Below are 16,345 nucleotides of genomic sequence, written 5' to 3'. Positions count from 1 at the left end.
TATCATTGTCTGATACTAAACTCCATGGCACACCATGAGTTGCAAAGGTTTGACGTAACTTGAATAAGGTAGCTGCTGTTGTGCTTGATGCCATTATGTGCATCAATATACTTGTTATGAGCATCAACTATAACTAGTATCATTTTCCCTTCAAACGGGCCTGCATTATCAATATGTATGCAATACCATGGTTTCCCTGGCCACTCCCATGGATGACGATTTGCTTTTGATGGTGCTTTCCCATACTGCTGACAAGTAGAGCATCCTTGAACAGTATTTTCTTTGTCCATGTCAAGATTAGGCCACCAAATATAACTCCTTGCCAATGATTTCATAGGCACAATGCCAGGATGGCTTTCATTTAATTCTGACAGTAGGCTCTCTCGGCCTTGAGCTGGGATTATAACTCTTGAATCCCAAAGTAAACATCCTTTCTGTGTGGAAAGTTCGCTCTTTTTGCGATGGTATGTTTTGAATTCTTTCTCCCACTCCGGAAGGCCAACCTTGGGAGTGTATATTTAAGAACTGCAGACAACAACGGATCTCTTGCTGTCCATTTCGCTATTTGCGGTGCTGTCACTGGAGTATCATTCAGCAAGTTCATTGAGTGTACAATTTAAATAAAGGAAATCCATACTCATCTACATCAATGGCTGCAACAGTCGCCAATTGCACCGGAATCTCCGTTTATGTTTGTATTTGCATATTATTTGCCGGTGTGGTTGACTTGCAAACTGAAGCAAAGTGGTTTGATCTTTACATTTATGACATTTATGTTTTCCCCAGGCTGTGCAAACTTTATCAAGCTTCTCTGTACCATGACAACCTCCACATCCTGTTCAATGATGGTTATTTTTTTTCTGGCTTTGCTTTACCCAATTGCTTCCCTCCATGTTTCTGTTTTCAAAGTTGGTAGTACTTCTGTTTCTGTTCTACCACATGCATAGTTTTGTCTGTCTGTCCCGCCATTGCTTTGGCTTGTACCTGGATGGCTTCTAGAGTTCGACCAAATGTAAGTAATGCTTTTAGTGTCATGTTTGCTTCACTTAAGCCCTTATTGTGAACCTTTGCAAGTTGACAGCGTTTAACTTCATATTCAACATTACGTTTACGCACAAAGTATGTTGTCAATTTTTCTTTTGTTTCTAGATAACCTTCGTTTCCCGTCGTGTGAGTTTCACTTACTTCAAACACATCCTCTCCTCCTAGGTGGAGTAACATTGCTCGTGTTCTTCTGTCATCGGTAATTGCCTTAGCGATGAGAAAATTATCAAAATGCTTAAGCCAGCATTCCCACCTAGTTGGTGCCGTTTCTGTGGTCTCAGATATGAACGGTGAAATAGAAGTGTCCATTACTGTACAATAATATAGATGTATAATAGTGCTGAAAAATCATGTACAGTAGGCGGATGCTAGCCTATGTTAGTTGCTAGTGTGAATGTGATGCGCATCCTCGCTGGTACCGGACAATGCAATCACTTCGCTGATCGATGATGATGATTCTACTGTAGCATAGGCCTACTTGCTGATGGCCTAAAATCATGCTATTTCACCATACTTGTAGTCCAAGTAAGTAATAAAACGTTCTCTGCATATTGGGTAAAAATCCTCAATGCCAATTATGTAATATTTGGAAACACCAAATACTAAAACAGTTCTTTAAACAGTAAACTTTTAATTCAATCACTCTATCATACAAAGGTACAACTAAGCAATGAGGCGCTATATGTGACGTCACAGCTAGCACTGTATTCCAAAAGCATGTTCGGAACAGAGTAGTTCAGTTTTGAAGGGGAAGGATCAAAGATCAAGGTCACAATTCACAAGAAACAAAATACCATAAATTGACAACACATACTGCTATAGATATAGGGCTACGGTCAATAATAAAGAGGAGATTCACTTTTTAATGGGGGTTCGCCTGAACAAAAAACATCTACCCAACCCATGCCTGGTAGTGGAGGTAGTGGACCTGCTAGCACTGTGAAGTTTAGTAGTGATTAAAATTATAGTCCTAATTTACAGATCTGAGTATTATATTCTTTAATTGGAATTTACACTGTTGGAATGCTTGTAATAAAAATAACTTTAAAAATTCTCACCTTTTATTTGGCAGTAAATACATCTTAACATATGGATATCGAGCTTCTTTGTTGTCTCTTGCTGGTAAATTTTGAGCAGACATTATTGTTACAATTACTTCTAGACTTTGAGAATCATAAACTAGTTTGAGCTGCAAAATAATTCATTTTTATCGTGATAGAAGTACATTTTTGGAGAGATATATAATTTAGACCAAAAAAAGCATTTAAATTAGTTTTAGATCATTTTTATGATTTTGATAAAAATTGATAATAATACTGGAGATTATTAAAAAGGGGAATGGGAAGGTTGTACTGGTTAAGGAAACTCAAGACTTTATAAGTTGTTCTATGAAATGGTCATCCAATAGATTTTAGTCGTAACATTTACTGCTTGGTTTGGATATATTACAGAGAAGAATAAGACTAGATCAGTGGTTAAAGATGCGAGTGATGTGTACGAAAAACAAAATCTAAAGAAAGTTATTAAAATTAAAACAACTCTGGCAGAATTAGACCACTTAAATCAAACCAATTCATGTTTTAGACTATCTTTCATTCCAAACGCAATACACATTTTTAAATTCAGAATGGATATGAAAAGGGTTTCAAAATTTTCTGTTTTCAACACGTAGTATATACTGTTACATACTACTGACTGTAATTGTAAATTTCGGAAATGACGATAAAGCATAGAAAACATCCCTATGAAATGGAAAAAATCCTCATTTTTCTCATTATAACATTGTTTTGTTTTTAATTAATTTGTACTACTTATACTTTTGTTTTTTTGTTTTTTGTACTGTATAATAATGATGGAGTAAGAGCAGTTTTCTGTTTGGGCTCATGCTTATTACTTGCTCCTGGCAAGATGAAATGTAAATCGTATTTTTTTAACTTTTGCCGAATAAATATTATTATTATTATTATAAATATTATTATTATGATTTTTACCGAAATATTCAGCCACAAGTCTATACAAGCTATGTACATTAACCGATAATGTGCATGCGCTAGATACACTTTTTTTTTGTAGATGCCATTTAATTTTCTGATCGCTATCTAGCTTCAGTGGGCATTGGGCCTAGAGCGCCGTTCCGTAACCTATGGGTCGCGACCCAAAAAAATTGATGGGTCGCGAAATTGTTTCCAATACTGAAACTTTTTATCAATTATACACTGATCTATATGTGAAATGTTCTCAGTTTTGTAAAATCTACAACACCGATTACATTTTACATCTGTCTTGTGGTGCGGGACCCTTCTGAATCGCTTGGCTCTGGTGATACAGCATAGGCCTAGGTTTTAACACAGCCATTTTAACCCAATAAAAATGTTATTTCATTAAACAATTAAATTAAAAGTTCAAATATTATTTAGAGTTTTGAAAATACCACGTTTAAGTGTAATTTGAATTGTATATTTAATGTTATATATACATTATTTCTAGTCGTTCTCCGTAAACAGGAAAATGGCAACTTTACTAAAAAAGTTAAGACAATGGAATTTTATGCTAAGCTCCGCCCACTTTGTTAAAGTGCATGCATAAATTATTCATGAGCACCGTCCTGTGGCTTCCTTTGTTTTTTGCAAAGTCCCTATTTGGGAATCAACGACGGGGCAAGGGACGCTTTTGACGCATAGTTCGGTTTCGTATATTATTGACTTATATAACAAGTCCGATAAAAGTAAAAGTCTAATTTTCTCGTAAAATCCTAAGTTTTGCAAGATGCAACATCAAGAAATGTTATTACCTTTATACATAGGACCTACAGATGAAATGTTATTAGGGTACGTTCTTATGGTGAGAGTGATTTTTGACTATAAGGTATTATATAAGCCAGGCAAGCAAAAGGGTATCATAAAGAACCAATGAGCAAAACGATTATACTTATTCCCTCCAATAAACACATGTAACTAATTAAAGGGCGATAAAATTTTGTTGCCAATTTCATTCACTCAGTATTTTGTTTTGATTGCGTTTTTTTTTTCAATGCGAGCGTACGTCTAGGGGAAGCACCGCAAAATTCAATGCTTATTATAGCTCAATATTTAATTACATCAATTTGTTAAGGAAATTAAATATATCAATATAAATAGGTATTGATACAGTTGAGTACATTTCAGTGGGTGGCCTAGAAAAAAAAATTGGTTGCTATCATGTAAACTACAGTACACAGTTACCATAGTGTACTATTATTATTAACATATCCTCTATGATGATGATACACTACAGTATACTATATAGCCACACATACTGTAGGTAACCATGGCGTTCCATTTTTGACGTATATACACAATAGGTAGGCCTACGCGGTTGTCTGGCAGTGTCTTTTGTACCAATCGTTCGCTGTATGTTCCTTTTTATTTCCTTTCGTTTTTTTAAACAAATATGAGGGGAGCAAACCCATGTTCAGTGACACTTCCTTTACTGTATGCTGCCTGTGAGGGTGGTATTGGTCCAGTTCAATTCTATTTATAAGGCAAATGGCCAAAACCTTTTTTTAAATTCACGTTGGCCGTCTTATTTTTTAGTGTATATTTTTTAAACAAATATAATTCTTACCTGCAAGTCACCATGTGGTGATGCACCTGTAAGCTGTGTACTGCTGGGACTGCCAGGAGATGTTACTGTTACTGATGGCCGCTTTATAGGTTGACTTATTTCATCTTTGCTACTTCTAGAAGCGGATTCATATCCACTGCCTGTAAGAGAATTGTTTATATTAGAGGGTGAGCTCGCTTCGCTCGCTCCCCCTCTAGGAAGTGTAGACGATGGTTCTCGGAATGATAAAAATGTTCTCCTTGTACGTTTTCTGTCGGTTACCATTATTGAAAATGCTTGACATTCGTAAAACTAAACTATACTCTGTTTCACAGTGTTTTAGATGATTAATAACATTTTAAAGTATAGTGTTTATTGTTTGGTAGGGCCCTTTGGGGAGGCGGAGTTCATTTGAGGGAGGTGCTTATTCGAGGGATATATGTTAATTTTTTTAGTTTTAATAATATGGTAACATTTATAATCAAATTAAATCCTCTATCTAATAGATATGAAAAATGGTAAAAAAGAATAACAAATGCTTGGTAAATTGTAGATAACAGTGCGATGAATATTCTACTACAAATAGTATAATTGTGTTATTATAAATGTGGATGGACGTTTATTAGATAGTTGGGTTGGGGGGAATTATTATTCAAATGGATGTTTTATTGGAGAGGCGTTTATTCAAATAAATACCATCTTAATAATTATTAATACATTATTTAATTTAAACATCTTTTGAAACTAACTGCCGTGACAGAGTGGGCCCAAGAAAGAAGACATTACGGCTTGCAAAATGGGCACAAATCTCGGACCTAACGGTACACAGATAGCCTACAGTTATTCCTGCCAGCTTACTCAATAAAACTCAGCTATCGGGATTTCACTCGATTTTAAACAAAATGTCTTATCATCAAATCTCCCTATGTAATTTTATAATACTATTTCCCATAATATATTCCGATTTTTATGGCATATATTTAATTTGATCTTTATTAATTTGCAGTATAATTTTTATTTTTTAACTACTGTACCTTCACACATGCGCGGTATGTTTTAAAATAAACAAAAAACTGAAATGGCTATGACTAATGGCCAACTTAAGCTCCAGTCCTACTATCTGTTTTTTTGTTTCCAGTCACCTTTAGGGTCAAATCTATTATTTTAACTGCTCCCTTGTGTATAAAAGAGAGAAAATAGTTGAAACCAGGTTGTTGCAAGGTGAACCCGAAAATTACTTTGACCGCGAAGAATTGAAATGGAGTTGAAAATCTACTGTTGAAATAATAAATTTTGTTAAAAAACTCTTTATAATATCTTCCTAAGATAGAAATATGGAACAATAGCGTCGAACTGAACACTAATGTTATAAAATCTACGTTTCGCGGTACATTTAAGATAAGGTAGGTATCCAAGGCGGAGATTTGTACCGAAGTTTTTGCATTGTGCTCGCCCATGTCAGAATTAACCATAATTTATATACAGATACTTATTTGTACATTTTGCACCAGTTTATAAAGGCGCAAACAAACCGCTAATATAGAAAACGCCAGCTTGTGTAGTAAATAAATATCAACACCAGCTAATGTAGAATGGTCAACTGAAATTGCCTCACAGATAATGTAGTTACTATGATCAGCAATTGTAGAAAATATTATATATTTTTTAAAAACTTATGTTTAAATTTGTACAACTGCACCTCTATACCTAGCTGTCAGTCCACCTCTCGCAAGCGACCAACTTTAAAAAAGCGGCCATCTTGTAAGCGATCACCTCCCTAAATGACCATACACCATAAGCAACCACCTCTCTTAAGGGACCGCTTCTCATAATCTAACACCTCTCGTTATATAATATATAATGCATTAGTGCATCAGGTTATAGGATGGCATACATCAACATTTTCCGATCATATAAAACGTACGTGCATGTTTTTTAAATTTTAATTTCAGTAAAATTATAAAAACTAGATAACCCCCATGTTGGCCCCATCGGGGAATTCGGCCCCACTGTCGGGCAAATCCTGTCTCCATCACTGACAATGAATTGAGCAAATAAATATAAGATTAGGAAGAAAATTTGACACATAGAAGCATGGTGCGCACTCTTTGAAATTTGACGAAAGAGACCCCATGTACGCATGTGTTTTATTGGCTAATATTCTTACCCTTTACCTGAAGTTTCCGTATAGTGAATTTTATTATGGATATATATTTGATAATGTATAGAGCTGGCACATAGAAATCTTTCTTTGAAATGAGAGAAGAAGTTTTGGCATTATTTAAAGAAACCCACAGAATTAATCACAGTACGCTTGAATGGTTTGGTCATGTTGCAAGAATAGATAAAAACATATCCTACAAGAAACAGTGATTGGGACGGACAGTTTAATGGCAAGAGAGTGACAACATTGGCAACAACACTATTCGCCTTACAGTAATGCATAGTTTCCAGGGCCGTAGCCAGGATCTGTCAAGGGGGGGTTCGGACAAGTATTTAGGACATTGCCCCCACCCGCCTTGAGGGGGAGAATTTTGTTAAATGACACCCCTAGATGGCCGGAAATGGTACTCTCGCACATAACATTCATGATAAATGGCACCTCTAATTGGTCGGAAAAGACACTCTCATGCAGCATGCTACCAATGAGCAAAACGATCGTATTCGCACTTTTTTCCTCCTCCTCACACACGTGGACTATTTAACCGCCGATTGTTTGATCATTCACTCGGTATTTTGTTCTGCGTTCAAGTTCAATGTGAACGTAGGCCTACGCCTAGGGGAATCCCCGAAAAAGGCACACTTTGAGTGAAAGAAGGCAAATTCAATGCTTATTATAGCTCTACTTGTAATTATTTACAGCAATTCGAGGAAATTAATTATTAATCAACGTAAATAGGTGGTATTGATACAGTTCAGTACGTATCGGCTGGTAGCCCTAGAAAAAAATAATCGGATGCTATAATGTAAACTACCATAGATATTATAGGGTATTATATTAATATTCACTATAATCCTCTATGATGATGATACACTATACTTCATAGCCACATATAAATAATGTAGGTAACTGCAGCGTTCCATTTTTTATGTACGTCGGAAGGCTATACCGTAAATCTTCTAATAGTAACCCACAATCTCTCCTTCTAATAGTAACCAACCTTATAAGTCAATCTATAATAATAATAATTCACTACTCTAATAGTAACCCATGGGTTAATATTAAAGTCACAAAAACTATTGACAAAATTACATTATGAATTGAAGACTGGTCATTTATGATGCAGCCGTATTTTGAAAATATGGAGATAATGCATGTTGATCTCGGGAGTCGGGGAGGATTGAGTGTTTTTGAGTTTATAAAATAAAGTTAGAGTTCAAACAAATTTGTTTATTCGTACTGTTTTATTATTCTGCTATGATTTGTTGAACGGAATAGTTAAAGTGAGTTACTATTTTCAAGTGCCTAATTTAGGATTAGTAATAGTAACCCACTACTTAAAAACAGTAAAAAAGAATAATACCCAGGGTTACAAGATTTACGGTATACTTTTTGCATGCTGACTGCCGTGATCTAAACAATGTAGGTACGCGGTTGTCTGGCGGTGTCCTTTGTACGAATCGTTCGTGCACGTACCAGTTCACTGTAATGAGTACGATACACGCGTCAATATCATGTTACATCCAGGGATTTCAGGTGAAAATTCATTTGCAACTCTCACGAACGAGTTTACGAATTTTTCAATTTACGAATAACCTTTTATACTGTGTGGGGCACTTATTTGGTGGATTATCAGAGATGAGGGTGAGGTATTGGGCATGTCGGGGATGGGGGTTCGCAGTCGGTTAAGGGGGGTTCGCTGTAAAGGGGGGGTTCGCCGAACCATAAAAACCCCCCCTGGCTACGGGCCTGGTTTCCATAGTTTCATTCATGGTCATGGAGACACTCTTCTACTGAGTAGATGAAATTAATTCGACTTTATTGACATGATCATCAAAATTAAAATATTTTTATAGTTGTGGACGAGGCTTACAACAGCGTGTTTATATTTAGCCAATTTAACTGGCAGATGTAGAGGATTTTAGTAAGTTTAGTGGCCAGTTAAAAAATAAAGGAACAAATAAAGTATTCTTTGGAAATAAACGACAAATTTTCAAATACAAGCCTTATGATGGTTTACTTTACAGCAAAAAACGAGGTGCCTCTATCAAAACAAGGCATAATCCAACCAAGTCTATGTTGCATTTGTTTCGGCCTAGCCTTCAACCGAATTGTTTGGTATGGTACTGTATATAAAAACAAATATTGACTGGCGTTTTATCGATGCATAGTTAAAAATATAACACTGGTGGTCTACTATATCCCTTGCCTTATTTCTTGGGATATAGTACAGTCTCCAGATACTTGACTTAATATACAAATATTAGTGAACTGAATATTTGTGGTATTAGGGAGTGCATTATGTGAATATCCCTATTTTAAATATTGTGTTGTCTACAGTCGAGGCCTGGCCTACTAACTGCAACCGCCTTACGTGTGCCTAATTAGGCATGTTGAAAATCCATACCCAAGTAAAAGTACAGGAAATACATATTAACATTCACTAATCTTGTATAAGCATGAGGCACGCATAGGGAATTTTGGGATTTTTGCACTTCCTTAATTTTCCCAATCATTGATTCAAATTCAAATACACTTCAGTTCAAAAACTGCATTTTATGTTTAAAAAAATGTAACATATGCAAGGGAAATCAGACATAAGTCGAAGGGTGCACAGGGAGATTTATTCCATGGACATATCTCTATGAACCCACATTTTCACCCAACATACAGTATTTCTAATATGGTCTCTTGTAGCCCCACATATAGAAGGATCGGCGCTTGGTTTTTTTAAAAAAGAACAATAACTTTTCAGAGAAAATACCAGGTCTTCCCTATAACATATTCTGCCCAAAATTCACCGAGCAGCTCTGATAGTGACACTGAACCTAATACAATGAATGTATTTGTATGTACATGCCATAACAATCACAGAGGAAGGTGGAAATCGCAACCACTTGTGCGAAACATGGCAAAGGGAAACCTTGAGTTGGCGGCATCAATTTTATTTTCAGGTGGCACATATAAAAAAAATGTTCGACATTGCAACCACCATGAAACTGCACATACTTTCAGAAAAACATTTTTACAACATTCAGAGGTCTTACCTTTTCCCTGTAATAAATGATCTGTACAATGAAAACCATGGTATATGGATAGATGCATTTCGCTATCAAGATATTTTTGTTGGTGGGGTTGGCCGCAGTGACACGCCTGGCCATAGTGCTAAGTATTTGGGGTATTCTCTGATGGAGGAGAATAGTGAGCTCATCATTTTGAGGTTGTCCAAGTCTCGGAAGCGCCAGGTCAAGCTTAAACAAATATGGAGCGAGTCGGTTTCACAGGGGCAATTTACTACCTTTACTACCCAAAAACAAGCCCTGTTATACTACATTCTTTAACATACTTACACTAATAAACAATATAATATAACAATTTTTATATTAAAATTAATGCTTAACCTTCTTACAGGTGTTTCATGGGATGTAAGAAAGAAGATGCAATTGAAGATTTTAGAACTAGGTTTCAGCTTTCATAGTATGTTTACATTAAAAACAACAAAGCTAATTTATGCTTATTTTGTAAAAAAATTCTTTTTAAACTGCTGAAGATGAAACCTTTTATAAATATTATATTATAAATACAATTTCTTAAATATTTTCCTGATGCAATTATTAGTGTATTGTTTTTGGTTGAATTAATAACAAAAATTGCAAGGAAATTCTCTGAAAATAGTGAATAAACTAATTTGAACAATGCAAAAATGTTTATTATAAAATTGTGATGTTGTGCAATCGCTGTAAGATGACCCTCAGTAATTTTCTGCAAAATATGTCTATACGAAATTATATTTCACACATTTGGCCGGCCAGATGATGAATAACTACATATTGGATTTGATTCGTCCCTGTTTTGGAACAGCTTTTGATACAATTCTTGCATACAAATAATAAACAGAAAACACTTGTTACTTGTTTGGTGAAATAAAATAAATGATACATGTTACAGTAATAATGTCGATTACAAAATTGATAATCAAGGAAATGGCTTAGCCAAAAAATGTTATTATATTTGATGCATTCGATAATTAAATGTTATTAATTAATTAACATCTTAATACCATTTATGATTTATTCGGCTTCTTTATATCCAATGTAATTTCTATCAGTGCTTAAAGGAAGTCCTTTCTGATTTTGTTTACAATGCAGGCTGGGATGACTTGTCGTGCGGCTTTACCGAGGCGGTCATGTAGGTAAACTGCCTGTACGTCTGAAGGCGAAATGTTTTGTTCGGGATCAGTTCCTCAATGTTGTCTCGCCTAATGTCTGTCCGAGCAACAAGTGCAGTTCTAACTACTGCAGGATGTAAACACACAAATTCGAATTAAAAATGGTCTGAAATGCATGCCATTTCGTTTTCTAATCCCATGTTCATCTTCGCTTGTACATTTTAAATTTTGCGACAACAAAGGCATTCCGCTGCAGTGTCCATCAATTCACATCTTCCGCATTGGCACCATTCCTTGTTTACTTTCCTCCATTCTGTATCTTCTTCTTCATGTGCGACGATATTATCTAAACCTTCTATTTCTTCCACATCTCTTCTTCTCTCTCTTCTTCTTCTGGGTTCTAATTGATAATGTTGTAATCTGTGATTCAATTTTGGTAAGACACATGTGTTTGCATATCCACGCAATGGCCGGCCGGGCAGTCTCACAGTTGGATGAATTTTTTGTCAAACCAATGACGTCACAACCTTGTTTTCGTGTTAAACATGGTGGCTCATAGAAAATCCGCGGTTTATTTGAAAAATCTAAACAACAATAAATTTCAAACAAATTTTCTTTTTATATGAATTATATCTACAATACTACACATTTTAAAAGAAATAATACTGGATTCCTTTAAGACATAAAATAGAGAGCACACAACAAAATTTTATTTTCTTCAGGTCATAATTGCATAATCTTTTTTTTGTGCGCAATATTCTAACGTATGACGTGCACGTAGAGTTTGTCGTGTGGATAACTAACTCGTCAAAGTGACGAGTTCAAATCTAGTCTACCATTGTATTTGCTCAGAGAAGCTAGTATGTCTAAATGAGTTAATATTCTTAGTTTTAGTATTGTAAATGACTTTCTAAGATGATCCCTTGAACTTCTTATTTTACACTTTGATGATTACAATTGATGAGTTCCAATCATATTCATCAATGTATGAATAATTTATGTTAATCATTTCCTGCTATCATTTTTATTTATTCTTTCCATTAATGATTTAAATATTAGCACAACAATAGAGTTAGATTACACTTAAAATACTGTATTCTGTTCACATATTATGTACTAGATTACCATCAATTTTGCGTTGTAATCTTTGCATTAAGAATTTAAATATTAGCACAACCATAGCAGAGAGAGATTACACATTGTAGACAGGTTCCATGATTTCTCAAAAAAACTGCCTAGAAAACGATTCAAGGGGCATTTTTGAGAAGCTGGGATCCACCTGATTTTGGGTTATTTCGACCTCGCTGGTTACGAATTCGGCCATCTAAGCCCCTAATTTGCATAATTAAAAATGGCGGCCATTATTTCATAACTACCCTATATGTTGAAAACCGCTAGTCATAAATAATTAATTATGGTGTCAAAATGTTTTAAATATGTTTTTATATCCACTCTAATGGCAAAATTTGTAAAAAAAAATGGATGCAAGTCCTATTTCTGACATTTTGACCTTTGAGCTTGATTTATATATCTCGGCAACAAATAATGGCAGAGACACAAAATAGGGCTCATATTGTTCAGAAACTATACATTCATATTTATTCTAATGACATGCTTTTACACAAAATGGCCGATTCTAAAACTATTGACCCTTGAACTATTAATAAAATTCTGTAACCCTGAAAATATTGGTCTTATGAAATTATTTTTTGTTTCAAATTGTTTAGAACAATGGCACATTTTGTCCAAGAATGGCCAAAAGTATGGTTATTAAACCCTTCATTTGCAGTCAAATAGCAATATGCTAATTGTTAAATTGCAAATATGTTTTTAAAATATCTAATTTGCATATTCGAATTACTAAAATAGCGATTTCTTTTCTGTTAAAACTGAGTTAAATGCTATTAATTAAATAGCATCTTGAGTGTTGGTCTGAGATATTTCAAACTTTTTGATTACACATCTAGTTGATTCCAGATGAAACCTTGGAATGAAAAAAAAGCTTAATTTGCATATTCAAATTAATGGGCATGTTTGTCCTCAAGATTTGTTGAAGAAGTAAAAAGTTCAATTTCTGAGAAGAATTTTAATTTCACATTTGTAAAGACCAGTGAATTATAATAGGCTTTGTCTATTTTGTCATATCTATCTATCTATCTAGGCAGTTCATCCATATGTTGAATGAAGCCCTCCTCATAACATTTCCATTGCTGTCTAATTATTGCTGTCCTAGTCCATGCAGCCGTTCCAATGTACGTTGTTAGATCATCTCTCCACCTTTTTTTCTGTCTTCCTCTTTTCCTCTTTCCTACCCTTGGTTGCCATTCTGTTAATCTGTATGTCCATCTATTATCTTGAAATCTTGCCACGTGTCTAGCCCATCTCCATTTTGACTGTCTTACTTTCTCCATTATATCTATAACACCTGTCTTTTTTCTGATGATTGTATGATTTACCCTGTCTCGAAGCGACAAGTTCATCATCTTTCTTTCCATTGCTCTTTGAGTAGTTGTAAGTTTCTGTTCAAGTTCCCTTGTTATTGCCCATGTCTCTGAACCATATGTCATAGTTGATAGCACACATTGGTTAAATAATTTCTTTCTCAGTGACAATGGTATATTTTTGTCAGTCAGCATGTGTTTGTGTCTGCCAAAATTCATCCATCCTGCTTTTATTCTTAACAGAACTTCCTCTTTCGTGGTGTCTTCCATTTTCAGTGTTTGTCCTAGATATTTATATTCTTTCACTTTTTTTAGTTTCCGGCCCTCTATTTCAATGTCTTCCTGTGTGTCAAAGTTAGTCATGTATTTTGTTTTGTCTTTGTGCATAGTTAGTCCGATTGATTTACTTTCCTTATTCAGACTTGAGAGCTGGTTTTTCATATCTGCAACTGATGTTGAAATCAAGGCCACGTCATCAGCAAAACGGAGGTCTGTAAGCATTTCTCCATCAATAGTTATTCCTCCATTAAGCTGAGCCTTTTTGAATACTTCTTTGATGGTTGCTGTGAATATTATTGGGGACAGAGTATCACCTTGTCGTACCCCCCTCTGTATATGAACCTCTCTTGATATATCATTATCAATATGGATTCTGGCTATTGCATCAGTGTAGATATCTTCTATGATTCTGACATAACGTTCGTCAACATTTATTTTTCGGAGCGCCTCAAACATATCCAAATGTTCAATAGAATCAAATGCCTTTTGGTAATCCACAAAGCCAAGACAGAGATTGAGTTGGTATTCACTTGCCTTTTCAATTAGCTGGTTTATTGCTTGTAGATGATCTATTGTCGAGTACCCTGCTCTGAAACCTGCTTGCTCTCTAGGTTGGTTGTTGACTAATACATTTTTTATTCTGTTATGGATTATTTTAGTGAAGATTTTGTACAGATGAGACATGTCATAAAGGTAAAGCTAATAATAAGTTGAGAGAAGCAGGCGAGCAAGGTTTAAGAATTGTAAAGGATGCAGCTGGAAAGTGTTGTCAGCTCGGCGATGATGATGATGACATTATGGACCGAGTTTCAATAAGTTTCACCACTGAAGTTACTCGTAAGATATCATGGCATAAACAGTGTTATTGCCATTTCACTGATCAAGAAAGAATGAAATGATTAGACAATAAGAGAAGACAACACGAGCTAGACAAATCATCCAAACCCACTTCAAGTTTTCTCAATACAACAGATAGACTCTCACAACATTCTAATATGTTGGTTGACTGGCGAAAATGCATACTAATTAAAATAAAAATATTCCTAAAGCTTTGTCTACTAGTTTGATAAAAAAGCGTGATGTGCCTAAATATGGTAGTGATATGACATCATCATGTCCATATATGAGCACAACACAGAGAAAATTAAAAAGGATTTTGAGAAAAGAGATCTTGATTTTTTTTACTTTGCAATGAACTTGTAAAGAATAGGATTAGTGTTTAAGTTGGTTGATGTATGGAATCAGTAATTAGCTAATACAGTACTTTGTGCATGGATATCCCACTGTCCTATTTCAGAAATGCAAGTTTGTTTGTCAATTAAATACTGATTTTCAGTTTTTTCAACCTCTAAAATGTTAATCCATCAGACCGACAAACAGTACTCATTCCAATTCAGTATCAAGTAAAATGATTTCTCAATCAGGATATCAAGATTCCAACAAACCGACCAGAGCAAGAAGTTGTGTTTCTATCTCTTGTACATGTTGCATTAAAGATTGGTGGAGATATACTTTCAAAACTTGGTCACAAAGGATTGGCCGTAATTAATTAGAAAGATGCCAAGTGATAGCATACCTTTATGTTTCTGGCGATTATTAAATGGAGGCCAAGACAATTTTAATGAATACAATGTATGGTTATGAGCAATGCACATGCTTTGATAATTATGGAATAAGAAAGGAAAGGAGTGGACTCCAAAAAGCATATAGGATTGACATACATTGCACCAAGCTCCTGCTCATAAATTGATACACTGAATGCAGTCAATATCAGATAATTTTGGGACAAAGCTACATTTTCATTATCGTTGACCAAGCACTTTATTAAGTTAAGTTATTGAGTTAAAATGGAATGTTCCGATCCTGAAAGGGTGTGGGTTGTACTATGAGGCATGGATTGAAAGTGGAATTGTCAAGGGTGCATCTGATCTTGGATGTGAGTCTACAAGCTATCTATTCAAGCATTGTAGTGAATATAAAATTAATACGGTTAACATAAATCAACCATAATTAATTATCTGTGACTAGCGGTTTCCAAGATATGGGGTAGTTATTTTTTTAAATGGCCGCCATTTTTAATTATGCAAATTAAGTGCTTAAATTGCCGAATTTCGTTTGGGATCCACCATATTCATAATCAGTGAGTTTGAAATATTCTAAATCAAGTGGATCCCAGAAATGCTGCTTGTATCATATTTCAGGGGAAATGGAACCTGTCTATTATGTGTACATCAACATTAGGGATCGCATTGATTATTAATTTTTCGCAATTTTGTTCTTACTGCTAAAGCCAATTCTGTATATTTTTTTAAATGTATTTTGGTTAATAAAAAAACCAGAATACATATTGACAATTTTACCGCCAAAAACGGAAATTTCCGTCTTTACCTTTTTATTGTAGAATTGGTTAGAGAGATAGTACCTACTGTAAAATGTACCGCATATATTTTACATTGTGACCTCATCTAACATTTTTTTCTGAAGTTAGCGAGATTTAAAGGTACTGTCATCTATGCATTCAATTAAAAAGTACTGTATTTTTGATGTACGAGACAGCCTTGAAAAAACCAAACTAGGCATGATGTGAAAAAAAAAATATTTTTAGCATAAAAAAGTTAAATTGCCTTGAACAGATATCTCAATTCTTGGTGAAATGGTTTTTCTTACTTA

The 16,345-nt window shown here is 34.8% G+C and overlaps 1 protein-coding gene across 7 annotated transcripts in view; it reads right to left on the bottom strand.

Annotated features, from left to right (window-relative positions):
* The window catches only part of LOC144840145 (regulating synaptic membrane exocytosis protein 2-like), a 161,929-nt gene that overhangs the window by 62,481 nt on the left and 83,103 nt on the right, over nucleotides 1-16,345 (bottom strand). For all 7 annotated transcript variants that reach the window (XM_078695830.1, XM_078695835.1, XM_078695837.1 and 4 more), the window contains 2 exons: nucleotides 4,648-4,787; nucleotides 2,103-2,233 (listed from right to left, as the gene is read on the bottom strand). In XM_078695830.1, coding sequence (XP_078551956.1) covers nucleotides 2,103-2,233; nucleotides 4,648-4,787 — 271 coding nt within the window. The remainder of the gene's footprint in view (nucleotides 1-2,102; nucleotides 2,234-4,647; nucleotides 4,788-16,345) is intronic.

Source organism: Antedon bifida, chromosome 4 (assembly GCF_963402885.1).
Source record: "Antedon bifida chromosome 4, ecAntBifi1.1, whole genome shotgun sequence".
In the NCBI taxonomy this organism is placed as follows: Eukaryota; Metazoa; Echinodermata; class Crinoidea; order Comatulida; family Antedonidae; genus Antedon; species Antedon bifida.
Note: the sequence above shows the minus strand (reverse complement) of the source record. Positions and strands in the feature narration are given on the sequence as shown.